General features: G+C 32.5%; 3 protein-coding genes across 3 annotated transcripts; 2 read left to right on the top strand and 1 right to left on the bottom strand.

Moving 5' to 3' along the window:
* The first annotated feature begins 1,734 nt into the window (after positions 1–1,734).
* On the top strand, positions 1,735–3,612 carry LOC116005709 (receptor-like protein EIX2). The gene has a single exon (XM_031245950.1). It carries the CDS (start codon positions 1,735–1,737, stop codon positions 3,610–3,612), a length of 1,878 nt encoding a protein of 625 aa, XP_031101810.1.
* Positions 3,613–4,651: 1,039 nt separating this feature from the next.
* On the bottom strand, positions 4,652–5,431 carry LOC116005711. The gene is made up of 2 exons (XM_031245951.1): positions 5,288–5,431; positions 4,652–5,170 (listed from the first exon to the last, which is right to left on the bottom strand). Exons 1-2 carry the CDS (start codon positions 5,429–5,431, stop codon positions 4,652–4,654), a joined length of 663 nt encoding a protein of 220 aa, XP_031101811.1.
* A 4,141-nt stretch (positions 5,432–9,572) lies between these two features.
* On the top strand, positions 9,573–12,821 carry LOC116005712 (receptor-like protein EIX2). Its single transcript, XM_031245952.1, has 2 exons — positions 9,573–12,502; positions 12,655–12,821. The coding sequence occupies exons 1-2, from the start codon at positions 9,573–9,575 to the stop codon at positions 12,659–12,661; spliced, it is 2,937 nt and encodes a 978-aa protein (XP_031101812.1). The 3' UTR covers positions 12,662–12,821.
* The last annotated feature ends 2,200 nt before the right edge of the window (positions 12,822–15,021 follow it).

Below are 15,021 nucleotides of genomic sequence, written 5' to 3' on the forward strand. Positions count from 1 at the left end.
TTACTGGTCTTGTAGAATCAAACTTCCATAATCCTTGAATTGGAAAAATAAGAACTCAACAGTACATCGTAGGGACCTTACAATATAAATAAAATTCTTCTATACAAACTGATACTTCTACTGAAAAGATTTATCCCTATTTATACTAATTCAGGATCAATATCGTCCGTACATTCTTAAGAGTAAATTGCGGATGAATTCTTTTGTTAGCAGCAAATTGCGGACTACGCTTGTTGGTGGCGACGTTGCCGTTTAAATCGTTCTTCGCAGTTCGCAGCATAGATCGCACATTGTGGAGTGGACGGCGTCTTCAAATTTTGTACAAGTCGTAACTTCAGCCTCATTCATGTTCACACGCCAAGATATGCCAATCATTCTAGTACAAGAATCTAACTTTTCATAAATAACAAATTTCAAAGCAGAAAAATCTAAAATAGGAATCAGCTATTATGCAACCATAATTTACCATATGTTATATTAATTCAAAAAAGTGGAATAATTACCATCCCATATATAATCACCCCTAACCCATCACTGTACAAAATCAAGATTTGCTTTAATATATAGTTAAAATACTCATTAAGTACAATTATTCACATAATTATTATATTAGTGCAAAATATAAAATAAGGCTTAAAATAAATATAATGTAAAATAAATAAAACTAATTTATTATAAAAAATTAAATATAAATAGGTATAAAAATAGTGCTTATCAAAAACTCAAAGCAACTAAAAAAAGTTTTATTTACTTTTGAGACACCATGAAACATACCAAGCAAAATATTATGCTAGTGCTTATTTTTCTTCTGTTCATTTGCAAATTTGAGTATTGTTACTCAAATGATGATGCTAGTTGCGTTGAAGGGGAACGAATTGCTCTTCTCAAATTCAAGGAAAGCTTAATTGATATATCCAACCGTCTCTCTTCATGGAGCGGTCTTGATTGTTGTGAATGGGAGGGAATTTCTTGTAGCTCAACAACTGGCCATGTCCTAAAGCTTGATTTGCGCAACTCAAACTATTGGTTACATAATGGTTTGCCATCAAACTATAGCAACAACTGCTTGGGAGGTGAGATCAATCATTCTATTATCAACTTAACACATTTGAATTACCTTGATCTAAGCCTCAACAATTTTTCTAAGATCCGAATTCCTGAATATTTTGGATCTTTCAAAAACTTGAGGTATCTTAACATCTCAAGCTCTGGTTTTGTGGGAAATATTCCCACTCATCTTGGAAATCTTTCAAGCTTAGAGCACTTAGACCTTGGAGATGCGGCTTTCATTATAGTTCCATCTTATAATGATTTGGCTACAGATAACTTGAAGTGGTTGGCTAGCCTTTCTTCCCTAAAAAGCCTTGACATGTCTTGGGTATCAATTCGGCATAGTGAAGATTGGTTACGCACAATCAACAAGCTTGTGTCTTTATCTTCTTTAAACTTGGCTTATTGTCAACTCAACACAACTACTCCTCTTTCACATGTTAACTCCACCTCTCTCATCTCCCTTGATCTCAGTGAGAATAGTTTAGATTCTGCAATCCTTCCATGGTTGTCTAATCTCACAAGACTAGAGCATTTGAATCTACGCGGCAACTCTCTTAATTCTAGCATGCTAGAAATCTTTGAGCCCTTAGCCTCTCTAAATTAAAGGTCCTTGACCTTACTGGAAATGCCTTTACAGGCATTACACTAGTTCCGTTGTGTAAGTTTCACAAATTGATTTTCATGGATCTTAGTTCTAACCATTTTCAAGTTTCAATTCCCAATTGTCTTGGAAACTTGACTTCTTTAACCTTTCTTAGTTTAAGTCATAATAGCTTTACAGGTTCAATTCCCAGTTCTCTTGGAAACTTGACTTCTTTAACCTCTCTTAGTTTAAGTCATAATAGCTTTACAGCTTCAATTCCAAATACCATTGGTAGTCTTTGTAGATTGCAAGTGCTTGATTTATCCTGGAATAAATTGACGGACTCCATTGCAGTTCTTTCTGATTGCTTATTAGATAGTTTGACAGACTTGTACTTAGATTCTAACAATTTCAATGGTCAACTTCCAAACCAGTTGTACAAGTTTAAGAATTTGCAACTACTTTCTCTGTCTTCAAACTCCTTCTCTGGTCCAATAATTGAGTCACTTGGAAATTTGTCAATGTTGCTGGAGCTGGATATTAGTAACAATAAGTTTAGTGGTAGTGTTCCCTCTAGTCTTGGTGAACTTTCAAATCTTGAAGAGTTATATATATCTAATACTTCATTGGTAGGTTTCCTATCTGAATTCCATTTTTCAAAACTCAGTAAGCTTCAAACTTTGCACATATCTAGTAATTTGTTTGTTTGGAATGTAAGCTCCAACTGGGTTCCTCCTTTCCAACTCTCTGACATAGCAATGAAATCCATCAAAATTGGTCCTCACTTTCCTCATTGGCTTCGTACTCAAAGATATGTTGAACGGTTGTTTATGTCTAATGCCAGCATCTCAAGTGCTATCCCTGATTGGTTTGAGAAATTTTTCTGGAATAGCTTTGAATTAGATCTCTCTAAAAATCAGATAAGTGGAGAGCTTCCCTTGAAACCACATGTTGAAGGTTACAAGAAGATGTGGTACCTTTCTCTTTCAAACAATTATTTGAGTGGTGGCATCCCCAAGTGGCTATGTAGTTTTGAAATTTTAATGATTCTTGCTCTGTCTACAAATCAGTTATATGGAGAAATACCTCCATGCTTAGGAAAACTACAAAGCTTGGGAGTTCTTGACTTGGGGAATAACAATCTAAGTGGTCACATTCCAAATTCATTGGGATCTCTACAATGGCTATACTCTATGCACTTGCAGAATAATGAACTTGAAGGGAAACTCCCGGGAACCATGCAGAATTTAACAAGCTTGATAACCTTGGATTTGAGTGAAAATAAACTTATGGACGTTATCCCTTCATGGATTGGGGGAAAATTATTGAGTTTGAAATATCTTGTCTTGTATAGAAATAAGTTCTATGGGGATATTCCATTGCAACTATGTCAACTGCATGATCTTCAATTGTTAAATTTGGCAAATAACAACATATCAGGATACATTCCACAGTGTTTTGGAAACTTTACTGCAATGGCTTTTGATGACAAACAGTCATATGATTCGTACAACGGAACGTATGAAGATGAAATTGATGAAGTCATAAAAGGATTAACATTGCAGTACACTAGAAACCTTCGATTCCTAAAATCTATAGATCTTTCAGGGAATCATATTGCTGGAAAGATCCCGATTGAGATAATGAGTTTGCATGCATTGCAGAACTTGAATTTTTCTAGAAATAATCTGAGTGGAACAATCCCTGAGACAATTGGTAATTTGAGCAAAATTGAATCACTTGATTTATCTAGAAATGAATTCTCTGGTCCCATTCCACCAAGCTTGTCATCTTTGAATTTTTTGAGCCACTTGAACTTATCATTCAACCATTTATATGGGAGAATACCAACAGGAAGTCAACTTCAAACTCTCAATGATCCATCCATTTACATGGGCAACGAAGGACTTTGTGGTGCCCCTCTTCCAAAGGATTGCCCCAATGATGTACCATCTTTTGTTAATCAATCTACATAAATCAATAGTGATGACCACCATGAGTTTTTCATGTGGTTCTATGCTGGTATGGGGCCTGGTTTCTTTGTTGGATTCATTGGAGTATTAAGCATTCTACTGTTTGCAAGATCTTGGAGCTATGCGTACTTCTAATTTTTAGAGATGGATGGCTTACAACAAAATACTGTATTATTTTTTTTTATTAAAGGTCAGTTTTCAATATGCTTTAAACAAATAGCTTTTTTATTCAATATATATTTGTGGGTGTGCATACATGCAAACATCTTATTATTATTATTATTGTTATTATTATTATTATTATTATTATTATTATTATTATTATTATTATTATTTATCATGTATGCCTATTTTTTACAAGCTAGCTAAAAAGAATGACATGACTATTCACATTTTTCAGGTCAATGAGCAATTGTGTGTTGAAGGTATTTGTCATTGGTCTTTAATGTGGATTACTCTTGACATGCTGGAAGGGAGTTTCTTCCTCTAACCTGAAAGGCAAAAGAGTATTGTTGATTTTGATATAATTTGCATTTGATGTTAATCTTATTTATTATTGGTTTTTCAATAATGTCATGTTTATTGTATTTGTCATATTTAAAACTTGTAAACAAATTCTTATTGAGATATGTGTTTAATATCATATTATGTTTCTATTGTTGCATATATATTTTTTTTAGTTCTTTAGTTTTTTTGGTAATGATTAGAATATTCATCTGACTTGAAGAAATAATTTAAATGAATTATTATTAACATTATATTAAACTAGTAATTGGAGGCCTCAAGTTTGTTGTCACTTGATTTGTCAAACCCAACTAACTAGTCATTGTAATTGTGAATCTTCCCTTAGAGTAAAAATGTCGTATGAGGAACAGGTTTCTCAATTGTTTATAATGGGAGGTTCAAAGAGATTTATAAAGGTTGTTGAAGCAAATGACATATCCAAGGTACATAGTTGCAAAGCATTAATGGTGATTTGAAGTTAACATTCTTTTTATCATAGATATGATGAAGTAAGTACAAAATTAAAGGAAATGTGGAGTCAAGTGTTCTTATCTTTTCCAGCGCAGCAGAGAACTTTAAACCATGGTATCCAAGCCGAAGTTGTCTTCTGGTAGAGCTTATAAGCTTCAACTCTGTAAGCTTGTTTAAGCATTCTCTTCTCTACGAGCACGGTGACATACGCCAAGCACAAGCTGTTTATGAGTGGACCAACAAAACTCCAAACATGACCCAAATGCCAGGCGAATATGGCCAGTCCCCACCACCATAACTGCTCGCCGAAATAGTTTGGATGGCGTGAGTACCGCCAAAGACCTATTTCCAGATTTGGCACCATAGGTTGGCTAAGCTCTTTCAACCTTTTATTTTTGCTAACAAAATTGTGAAGTTGTGTATCGGCATAATACGCGATTATAATGCCAGATAAACAGATTCCTATGGCAACAAAGTCCCATGCATTCAATGGCATATTCTCTGAGTGGACAACATACAGGGGCATGCATATTCCCATTAAAAACACCTGCAAACTCAAAATTATGCAAACACTACACTTCAGCAGCTGGAAACATAGAAGTTGATGATAAGCAAAGCCTAGCAGCCATCAGGAAGTGTAAACTCCTTCAAATTTTTCTCAACGTTACTAGTTGCAAGAAGGATTTAACTAGTATCATCTTGCCATTGCAAAAAGCATCCATGAAGAATAAAGAATAAAAATTTGATGACTATCACTCTGCTTTTCATGTTTATGTACTGCCGGTGTTTTTTGCTTCAAGTTTCGCAGAATGGAAGTGATATCATCAACTTGTAGAGTGTGGATCATGCTGACCTTAAATACTAAATAGTTTAGCAAATTAAATAGCAAGCACAGTAATGGGTAAATATGATTGTAATGTAAAGGGAAGGAGATAATACATCCCGGCTTCCTCATCCAATTATTTCTTTCTTGGATATAAACAACTTAGTAATGCCTAGCTTTTTGTGTAATCAGGGTTTCCACCGTTGGACATAGTGACTAATTTCCTCGATGAATTGTAGCCATCTCTAATGGGTGGAACAGCTAGCCTGGAGGTTTTACGGTTCTCCATACCCAAAGTCAAGGATCGAACCCTTAACATTTGGAACACCTCTAGTGAGATCTTATATATAAAAATGATCTATGTCAATTTTTTCTCTCCTCTGAACCAAAAGTGACAAGATCCCTCCATAGAACACCTATATTGTTCCTCCGTAAACAACCACTATTATTTGCAATCAAACCTTATTAAAGAGGGAGGGAGGACGGATGTTGGTAGAAATTTGAGGGAGAATTGAAAAATGACCATAAGAACATCTTAACACAAACCTTGTTCAGCAATATGTTTTTTTCAATACTACTGACTCTATTGACATGCAATGTTTTTTTTTAATACTACTGACTCTATTGCAATGCAGTATATGTTCATTTTTGTAACTTGTAGCTCAATGATATCTTTGTATTTCAGTAGGTTGAAGAAGTATATATATATATGGTCAGATAATATATTGTAATAAAGTCAATAGTACTAAAAAAAAAAGGAAAATGAGAAAGTGTTATTTTATTAGAATTCAATGAATAAAAGTCTCATATTTCTCAAGTAAAATTATAAATGTATAAGATTTATACTCTGTAATAATGATGATATAATTATAAATATATAATAAAATTTTTCCAAAAATAAATATATAATGCACTAGTATATATTTGTGTATTGAAACTACATGAAAAATGTTAAGGTGTTGACAGATACTTATTATGAATTTTATATTCGATACTATATATATAATTAGGATTAAATGAGAATTAAGTTTCTCATGAGAAGTGTGAACTAATTTGATTACTGCATCTTGGATGATCAATAGGTAGAAAATAAGATCCAAAAAAAAAAATGAGGTCAGTTGAGAGCTGAGGGCTCTCAAGCTTTGAATTCTTGCGACTTACCTCTCAAACTAAACGTAACATAGAATATAATTCAAAACTAATATTAAATACTCCAAAGGCATAAGTGAAATTAGACCGCTCCATTTACTACAAGAATGGTAACTACATAGAATAGGAATAAATATCATGGTAAAGGACTAATATCCTTACCTATAATTTTTTAACATCTCATTTATTTTTAAAATTGAGAAATTTAGTCAGTTAAAATTAAAATATTACATTTACTCTTACTTTTTATTTCACTTTTTATTCTTTGCTTATGTAGCAAAATACAATCAAATTTTACATATAAATAATTTGCGCCGTCAAGGGGTGTAAAAAGACCCACAAAGTCTATGGTTGCTACAATATAATTAGGACGTCTAAAAAATGTTTATAAGTATATCATTATTGTGGGGCGGGGGAAGACTTATGACGTGAGCTTTACTTCATAGACTAATATAAGAAGTTGATCCTCATGCTAGTAAATATGCAAGATAGCAGTGTTTTGGACCTTTGGCACACCTAATGGGGTATAAGAAGACTTAGAGATATAAGTCTTTTGATTTTGAATAGTTTAGAGAAGGACACTTGATATATACCCCATAGCGCGGTAAAAATAGATTTAGAGATAAGTCTTCGTTGGCAAGACAAGATAGTTCACCCTAGAAAGTTTGGTTATAAGTAGTAAATTTTGAGAGCTCATGTAGTAATTTTTTATTATATGTATGGAGAGAATAAAAAAATCTAGTGCATTTGTATAAGGAGATTGATAGAATTTCAAAGTCACATATGCATATGTAGAGAGTATATATAAGAAGTATATGTTTCGCCATTTGATAAAATACAAAGGTTATGTTTACTAAAATTTGCAGAATATTAATATATAACTCACTACATATGCATTTGTAGATCGAGTGTATATTATTTCACAAGTCATAGTGGACAATAGCTTTTACAGACTGAGGAAATATATGTATGGCTAATGTATAGTATGATTAGTATCACAAGCTAGCACTTTGGTTATGCACATATAGTAGGATACATACAATTCAATGATATTAGATATTTACTTCCAAATCAAAAAATAATCTTAACGAGCAAAACATTTAGTTATTTTCTTAGAATTCAAGGAATAAAAGTGTCGTATTTCTTAAGTAAAATTATAAAAATATAAGATTTATATTCTGTAATAATGATGATATAATTATAAATATATAATAAAAAATTTCCAACAATAAATATATAATGCACTAGTATATATTGTATTTGTGTACGTCTTGAAACTGCATGAAAAATTTTAAGGTATTGATGGACATTCATGACTTTTATATCTGATATTATATACAGAGTATATAATTACGATTAGATGAGAACTAAGCTTCTCGTGAGAATTGTGGACTAATTTGATTCATCTATTTAAGATAATCAATAGCTAAAATATAAGAGGAAACAAAAATGAGATCAATTGTGAGGGCTCTCAAGTGTGGAGTTCTAGCGATTTACCTATCAAACTTAACGTAATATAGAATATAATTCCAAAGTAATATTAAATACTACAAAGGAAATTTAAGTGGAATTAGACCGGTCCACTCCAAGAATGGTAAGTAGAGAGAATAGGAGTAAATATCACGCTAAAGGAATAATATCCTAGCCTATAGGTTTTTTAACATGTCATTCATTTTTTAGTTTTTTTTTTTTTGAGTACTACTGACTCTGTTACAATGTAGTATCTGTTCATAACTTCTAGTTAGTTAAAATTAAATGAGAAATCTAGTTAGTTAAAATTAAAGAAATACTACCTCCGTCCCATTTTGGGTGTCTGATTCGTTTAACGAGGCTTGACTGAAGTTATTTTTAATCCAATTTTTCATAATATTAAATTTAACATTAATATATAAAATTTATATATTTAGAAACTACATTAAAAGTACTATTAAACACAAAAAATTAAATTTAAAAATAATAAAAAATTACTAAAGAAAATAAGCAATAAGAAGGAGTTGGTTTGACTAGTGAATAGTAAATATGACAGGTAAAACGGGACAGAGGGAGTACTACATTTACTCAATTACTCTTACTTTTTACTCCACTTCAATTCTATCCCTGGCTTATGTAGCACAATATGATTCAAAGTTTAGATATAACTAATTTGCACCGTCAAGGGGTGTAAGAAGTTTAATTTGCACCGTCAAGGGGTGTCAGAAGTTTGCACCGTCAAGGGGTGTAAGAAATTTAATTTGCACCGTCAAGGGGTGTCAGAAGTTTGCACCGTCATGGGGTGTAAGAAGACTCACAAAGTCTTTGGTTGCTACAATTAGGACGTCTAAAAAATATTTGTAAGTATATCATTATTGTGGGGAGGGGGAAGACTTATAACGTGAGCTTCACTTCATAGACTAAGAAGTTGATTCTCATGCTAGTAAATATACAAGATAGCAAAGTTTTAATTTGGACCTTTGGCACACCTAATGGGGGTATAAGAAGACTTAGAGATAGGTCTTTTGATTTTGAATAGTTTAGAGAAGGACACTTTTTATATACACCATAGCGTGGTAAAAATAGATTTAGAGACAAGTCTTCGATGGCAAGACAAGATAGTCCACATTATAATAGAAAGTTTGGTTACAAGTAGTAAATTTTGAAAGTTCATGTATTAATTTTTTATTATATGTATAACGAGAATAAAAAATCCTAGTGCATCTCTATAAGGAGATTGGTAGAATTTAAAACTCACATATGCATATGTTAGAGTATATATAAGAAGTATATGTTTCACCATATGTATATAGACAAGTCTGCCATGTTGATTGAGAAAATAATAACGCTTTGAGCCTGTGTCCTTTACACCGATTTTGTGGGGTATTAGGAGACTTAGATACAAGTCTTTGATGACAACTAATTATAGAGAATTCACCATAAGAATTGTGAAGCCTAACATAGGCTCCTTCTATATATATTGCTCCCATAACCAAAACTCTAAGCACTTGCCAAAGATTATTATATTCACTACATTCAACTCACCATGAAACATAATACTTACAATAATATTATGCTGCTGTTCGTTTTTCTTCTATTCATTTGCAAATTTGAGTATTGTTACTCAAACAATAATGGTAGCTGCATTGAAGTGGAACGAGTTGCTCTTCTCAGGTTCAAGGAGAGCCTAATCGACAGATCAAATCGTCTCTCCTCATGGGCGGGTCTTGACTGTTGTGCATGGGAAGGAGTTTCTTGTGGCTCTGTAATTGGTCATGTTTGGAAGCTTGACTTACATAACCCATACAATGATGATGATGATAAGTATAGCAAGAACTGCTTGCGAGGTGAGATAAGTGATTCTCTAATCAACTTGACATATTTGAATTACCTCGATTTAAGCTTGAACAATTTTGCTGAGATTCAAATTCCCAAATTCTTGGGATCTTTCAAAAACTTGAGGTATCTTAACCTCTCAGGCTCACGTTTTGTGGGAAAGATTCCCCCTCATCTTGGGAATCTTTCGAAGCTAGAGTATCTCCACCTTGGATGGTTACTTAATGCTCACTGGTATTCTGTAAATAATGATTTGGAGACAAATAACTTGGATTGGTTGGCCAGCCTTTCTTCCCTAAAAGTCCTTGACATGTCTTTCATTTCCATTCAACAACGAAGTGAAAATTTGTTTGGCACAATCAATAAACTTGTATCTCTCTCTTCTTTAAACTTGCATGAGTGTCAGCTTAAGATTACCAATCCTCCTTCACTTGTTAATTCCACTTCTCTCATCTCCCTGGATCTCGGTGAGAATACATGTGATGCCATGACCCTTCTATGGTTATCTAATCTCACAAGACTTGAGAATCTCAATCTACCTTATAATGGCAATTCAGCTTACCACTTCAAATCTTCACTGTTAATTCCATTTTGTAAGCTCCTCAATATGGTTTCCATGGATCTCAGTTTTAATTCTTTTCGAGGTCTGATTCCCCATTGTCTCGGAAATTTGACTTCTATAACCTCTCTTAACTTAGAACACAATAGGTTTGAAGGTTCAATTCCAAATAGCATAAGTCGTCTTTGTAGATTGCAAACTCTAGATTTATCTGGTAATGACCTAAGCGGGTCGTTGACGGATTCCTTAGGAGCTCCATCTGAGTGTCTTTCATATAGTTTGCAAATGTTATCCTTAGATGACAACCATTTTACTGGTCAACTACCAAACCAGTTATACATGTATAAAAATTTAAAAAGCCTTTCTCTCAATTCAAATTCCCTCTCTGGTCCCATAGGAGATTCACTTGGAAATTTGTCAATGTTGTCTGTGCTATATATTTCTAACAACAAGTTCAGTGGTAGCATTCCCACAAGCCTTGGACAACTTTCAAACCTCCACACTTTATATATATCCAATAATTCCTTCCAGGGCATTCTCTCTAAATTACATTTTTCAGAACTTACCAACCTCAGAGAGTTAAAAATATCTAGAAATTCATTATTTCTTGATGTAAGCTCCAACTGGGTTCCTCCTTTTCAATTGGAATACATTTCAATGGATTCAATCAAAGTTGGCCCTCGCTTTCCACAATGGCTCCGTACCCAAATAAAAGTTCAATCCATAATAATGCCCAATGCAAGCATCTCAGATGCTATCCCTGATTGGTTTGGAAATTTAACCTGGACTTGCAATAGAATTGATCTCTCTAATAATAATATTAGAGGAGAACTCCCCATGAGTGTTGCTGAAGGTTACATGAATGAATTGAGCAGCATATATCTTTCAGACAATCATTTGACTGGTGAAATTCCAAAGTGGTTGTGCAATTTAAAACATTTAGAGATCCTTGATATTTCTTCAAATAAGTTGTCTGGAGAAATACCTTCGTGCTTTGGAAAACTACAAGTGTTGACCTATTTAGATTTGGGGAATAACCATTTATTTGGTCACATTCCAGATTCATTAGGATCTCTAAGTTGCCTCCTCTCTCTGCATTTGCAGAACAACAAACTTGAAGGGGGAATCCCTTCAAGCTTGCAAAATTTAGGAATCTTGATCACCTTGGATTTAAGTGAAAATGGATTAATGGATGTTATTCCTCCTTGGATCGGAGAAAACCTAGCAAGTCTGAGGTTTCTTAATATTCAGAAAAATAAATTTTTTGGAGATATTCCATTTCAATTGTGTTATCTGAAAGATCTTCAGTTGTTGAACTTGGCAAATAACAATATATCTGGGCCTATCCCTTGGTGTTTCAACAACTTCACTGCCATGGTTAACTATGGTTATGGTAACTTTATATTCCTTGTTGATCCCTTTGGTAGAGTTTATGAGGAAAACATTTATGAGGATATAAAAGGATTGGAATTGGAGTATACCAGAAACCTTGAATTTCTTAAATCCATTGACCTTTCAGGGAATCATATAACTGGAGAGATTCCATTAGAAGTGATGAGTTTGCAAGCATTGAATAATCTAAATCTTTCTAGAAATAATCTGAGTGGGACTATCCCTCAGACAATTGGCAATCTGAGCAAAATTGAATCTCTTGATTTGTCAATGAATGCGTTCTCCGGTCCCATTCCTCAAAGCTTATCATCTTTGAATTTTTTGAGCTATCTGAATCTGTCATTTAACAAGTTAAATGGAAGAATACCAACGGGGCATCAACTCCAAACCCTCGATGATCTATCCATTTACATTGGGAACGAAGGGCTTTGTGGTGTCCCACTTTTGAAGAGTTGCCCTGGTGATGATAAACCGTCATTTGTTAAGCAGCCTATAGAAACTAAATTAACCAATGATGATCATGAGTTTTTGATGTGGTTCTACGCTGGTTTGGGACCTGGTTTCTTTGTTGGATTCATTGGAGTATTATGTACTCTATTGTTCAAGACATCTTGGCGCTATGCATATTTCAAATGTCTGGAGATCACTTTCAACAAAGTGTTATGTGGCATTTCAATTAAACGGAACAGGTTAGTCTTCCATCAAATGCTATTTTTTGTCAATACGAATTCAATGATTACATTACGAATGAAAATGCTATTTTATATGACGATATCATATTCAATGTCATGCTCTATTTATGTACCCACTCTTTTTTTTTTATATATAACATATTTTGCAGGCGTTGATGGCATTGAGGTTTCCTTTGTGATAAACGAACTTGTTGCTTATGTGTGTACTTCTGGCAATAATATATGTTGCAGTAGCAATATGATCGATGCTTTAGTATGTATTTTGTAATAATTTGTTTGCCACACATTGGATTCTCAATCTGTTCTCAACAGATTTGTTGGTCGGTGTTTGTCTTAAATCATGTCATTTATAATTATAGTTGATTTGATATCATGATGTTGTGTTTATATCGAGATGTTTGATAAATGATGTATTAGTAAATTTTTCACAAATTTATTTGACTTTAAATTAGCAGTTTGAGGATTGGTGTTAAATAAAAATTAGAAGACTTCCTCGCCCAATGCCAGACCAGAGAGAAATGCTTCTAATCCGTTTTTCTTAAATTACTAGAAATGACCTTGATAATTATTTATGTCGGCCACTGAGAGAGTGTGGTAGAATTTTGTAAAGAATGTTTATGGTTTATGTAGTTATGTAAAATTGGACTGGTCACTGCTGTTTGAAAGTAATTAATATATAACATAGGGTTTAAGGTGTAGTTTGGTGTTAAGCTAAGCTACTACATTCCTTTCTAGGTAGTAGACCTGGGTTTGATTCTAAATAATCACCTCTATCCCCTATCATATTTACCAAAAATAATATGTAGCTTATTTTCCAATAATTATCAAATTTTAATGGTTTTGTGAATGAATTCCATAGAATCATGTGAACAAAAGATGTCTTGGTTGTGAGTTTATCCCTTAACAATTTGATGAGTCCTGGATGTAGTTACAATCTAGTTATGATCTTATCCATGGTATTTCACTGCCTTGACCACCTTCTTCAGCTATGTCCTCCTCTTTGCATTTTGCCAATTGCGTGACTTTTTCAGAAAAGCCATTCATTATATTGGTATGAGTCCAGAAATCTTCAGGTACATTTGCATACATTTCTATGCATTAAATATTTATGTTTACACCCATCTGTGTGATTATAATGTTGCTAACATTGAATTTTGAAGTTCTTATGCATTTTTTGCTCATTCTTCTGGCTAGGGATATGCTCCAATCTGCTTAGGGCTTGAAGATTTCTACGTTCGCCGGTTGTATCTTCGGATTCAAGTATATATATCTTTTCTAATTTTATTTTGTTGGATGATTCATTGGATAAAAACAAAAGCTTTTCCATTTGATATGATTTTCCTCCCTGAAGCTTGCCAACATGTTGAAATTCATTCATTCATTTATTCCATCAACTTATAGGACTGTTTTGGACGACCAATTTCAAGTCCTCATCATGCTTGGAGCGTGTGTCTAATTCTTTGTAGTCATTGTTTCTGTAGTTTTATGACAACCAATTAAATGCATCTATGCAGGCCGATAATAAAAGTATAATAGCCAATTATGGACGAAATGTATGGATATGGTCTTGAAAACTAAAACATTTACCAAGAAAACGGTAACAATACTTAATAATTACCTATTGATGAATGAAATACGATTCAGCTTACTTCTCTTTCTATTGTGACTTTTTATACTGGTCTATACAACACTGATCGGTTTGAGAGTTATTAAGTCTATACCCATAAATGGTGAGGAAGATGCTTTTGAAAATGTCGATAATGAGATTTTTATAATAGTTTAATTACAATTAAACATTTGTCGTTGAATTTTTTGTAATTATAATTAATTAAGGTATAATATTATGAGAACAAAATAAATTATTATTCTTATTTTTCTGTTTAATTATTATGGTAATTTTATAGTTATATATATATATATATATATACACACACACACGTATATTTACCTTTATACTTAAGGTATAAAAGTATAATTGCATAATATTAGTATAATTACCTAATAATTATTATGGTAATTAAGAAATTAATTACACAAATATTAGTATAATTGTCTAATAATTATTCTATTAATTAAGTTAATAATTACACATATATTAGTATAATTACAATTAAACATGGTTCGTTAAATTTATTTTTATAATAATTATTACAATTAATTAAGTTAATAATTACACATATATTAGTATAATTACAATTAAACATGGTTAGTTAAATTTATTTTTATAATAATTATTACAATTAATTCATTTAGATATAAATGAGTAAAAAAGTAAATGCGATATGACGAAAATGTATATAAGTATAAAATTATAATTGCAAGATATTAGTATAATTACCTTTATGGTAATTAAGCTAAACATGGGTAGTTGGATTTATTTTTATAATAATTTCAATTAAATTATTATTTTTTTCTTAGTAATAATATAATTACATAAATCATATTACATATTTATTCTTTAAAGATAATTGCAGACAAACGAATCATATATTATTCAATTAATTGAGTGATACTTT

The sequence above is a fragment of the Ipomoea triloba genome, chromosome 15, assembly GCF_003576645.1.
Source record: "Ipomoea triloba cultivar NCNSP0323 chromosome 15, ASM357664v1".
In the NCBI taxonomy this organism is placed as follows: Eukaryota; Viridiplantae; Streptophyta; class Magnoliopsida; order Solanales; family Convolvulaceae; genus Ipomoea; species Ipomoea triloba.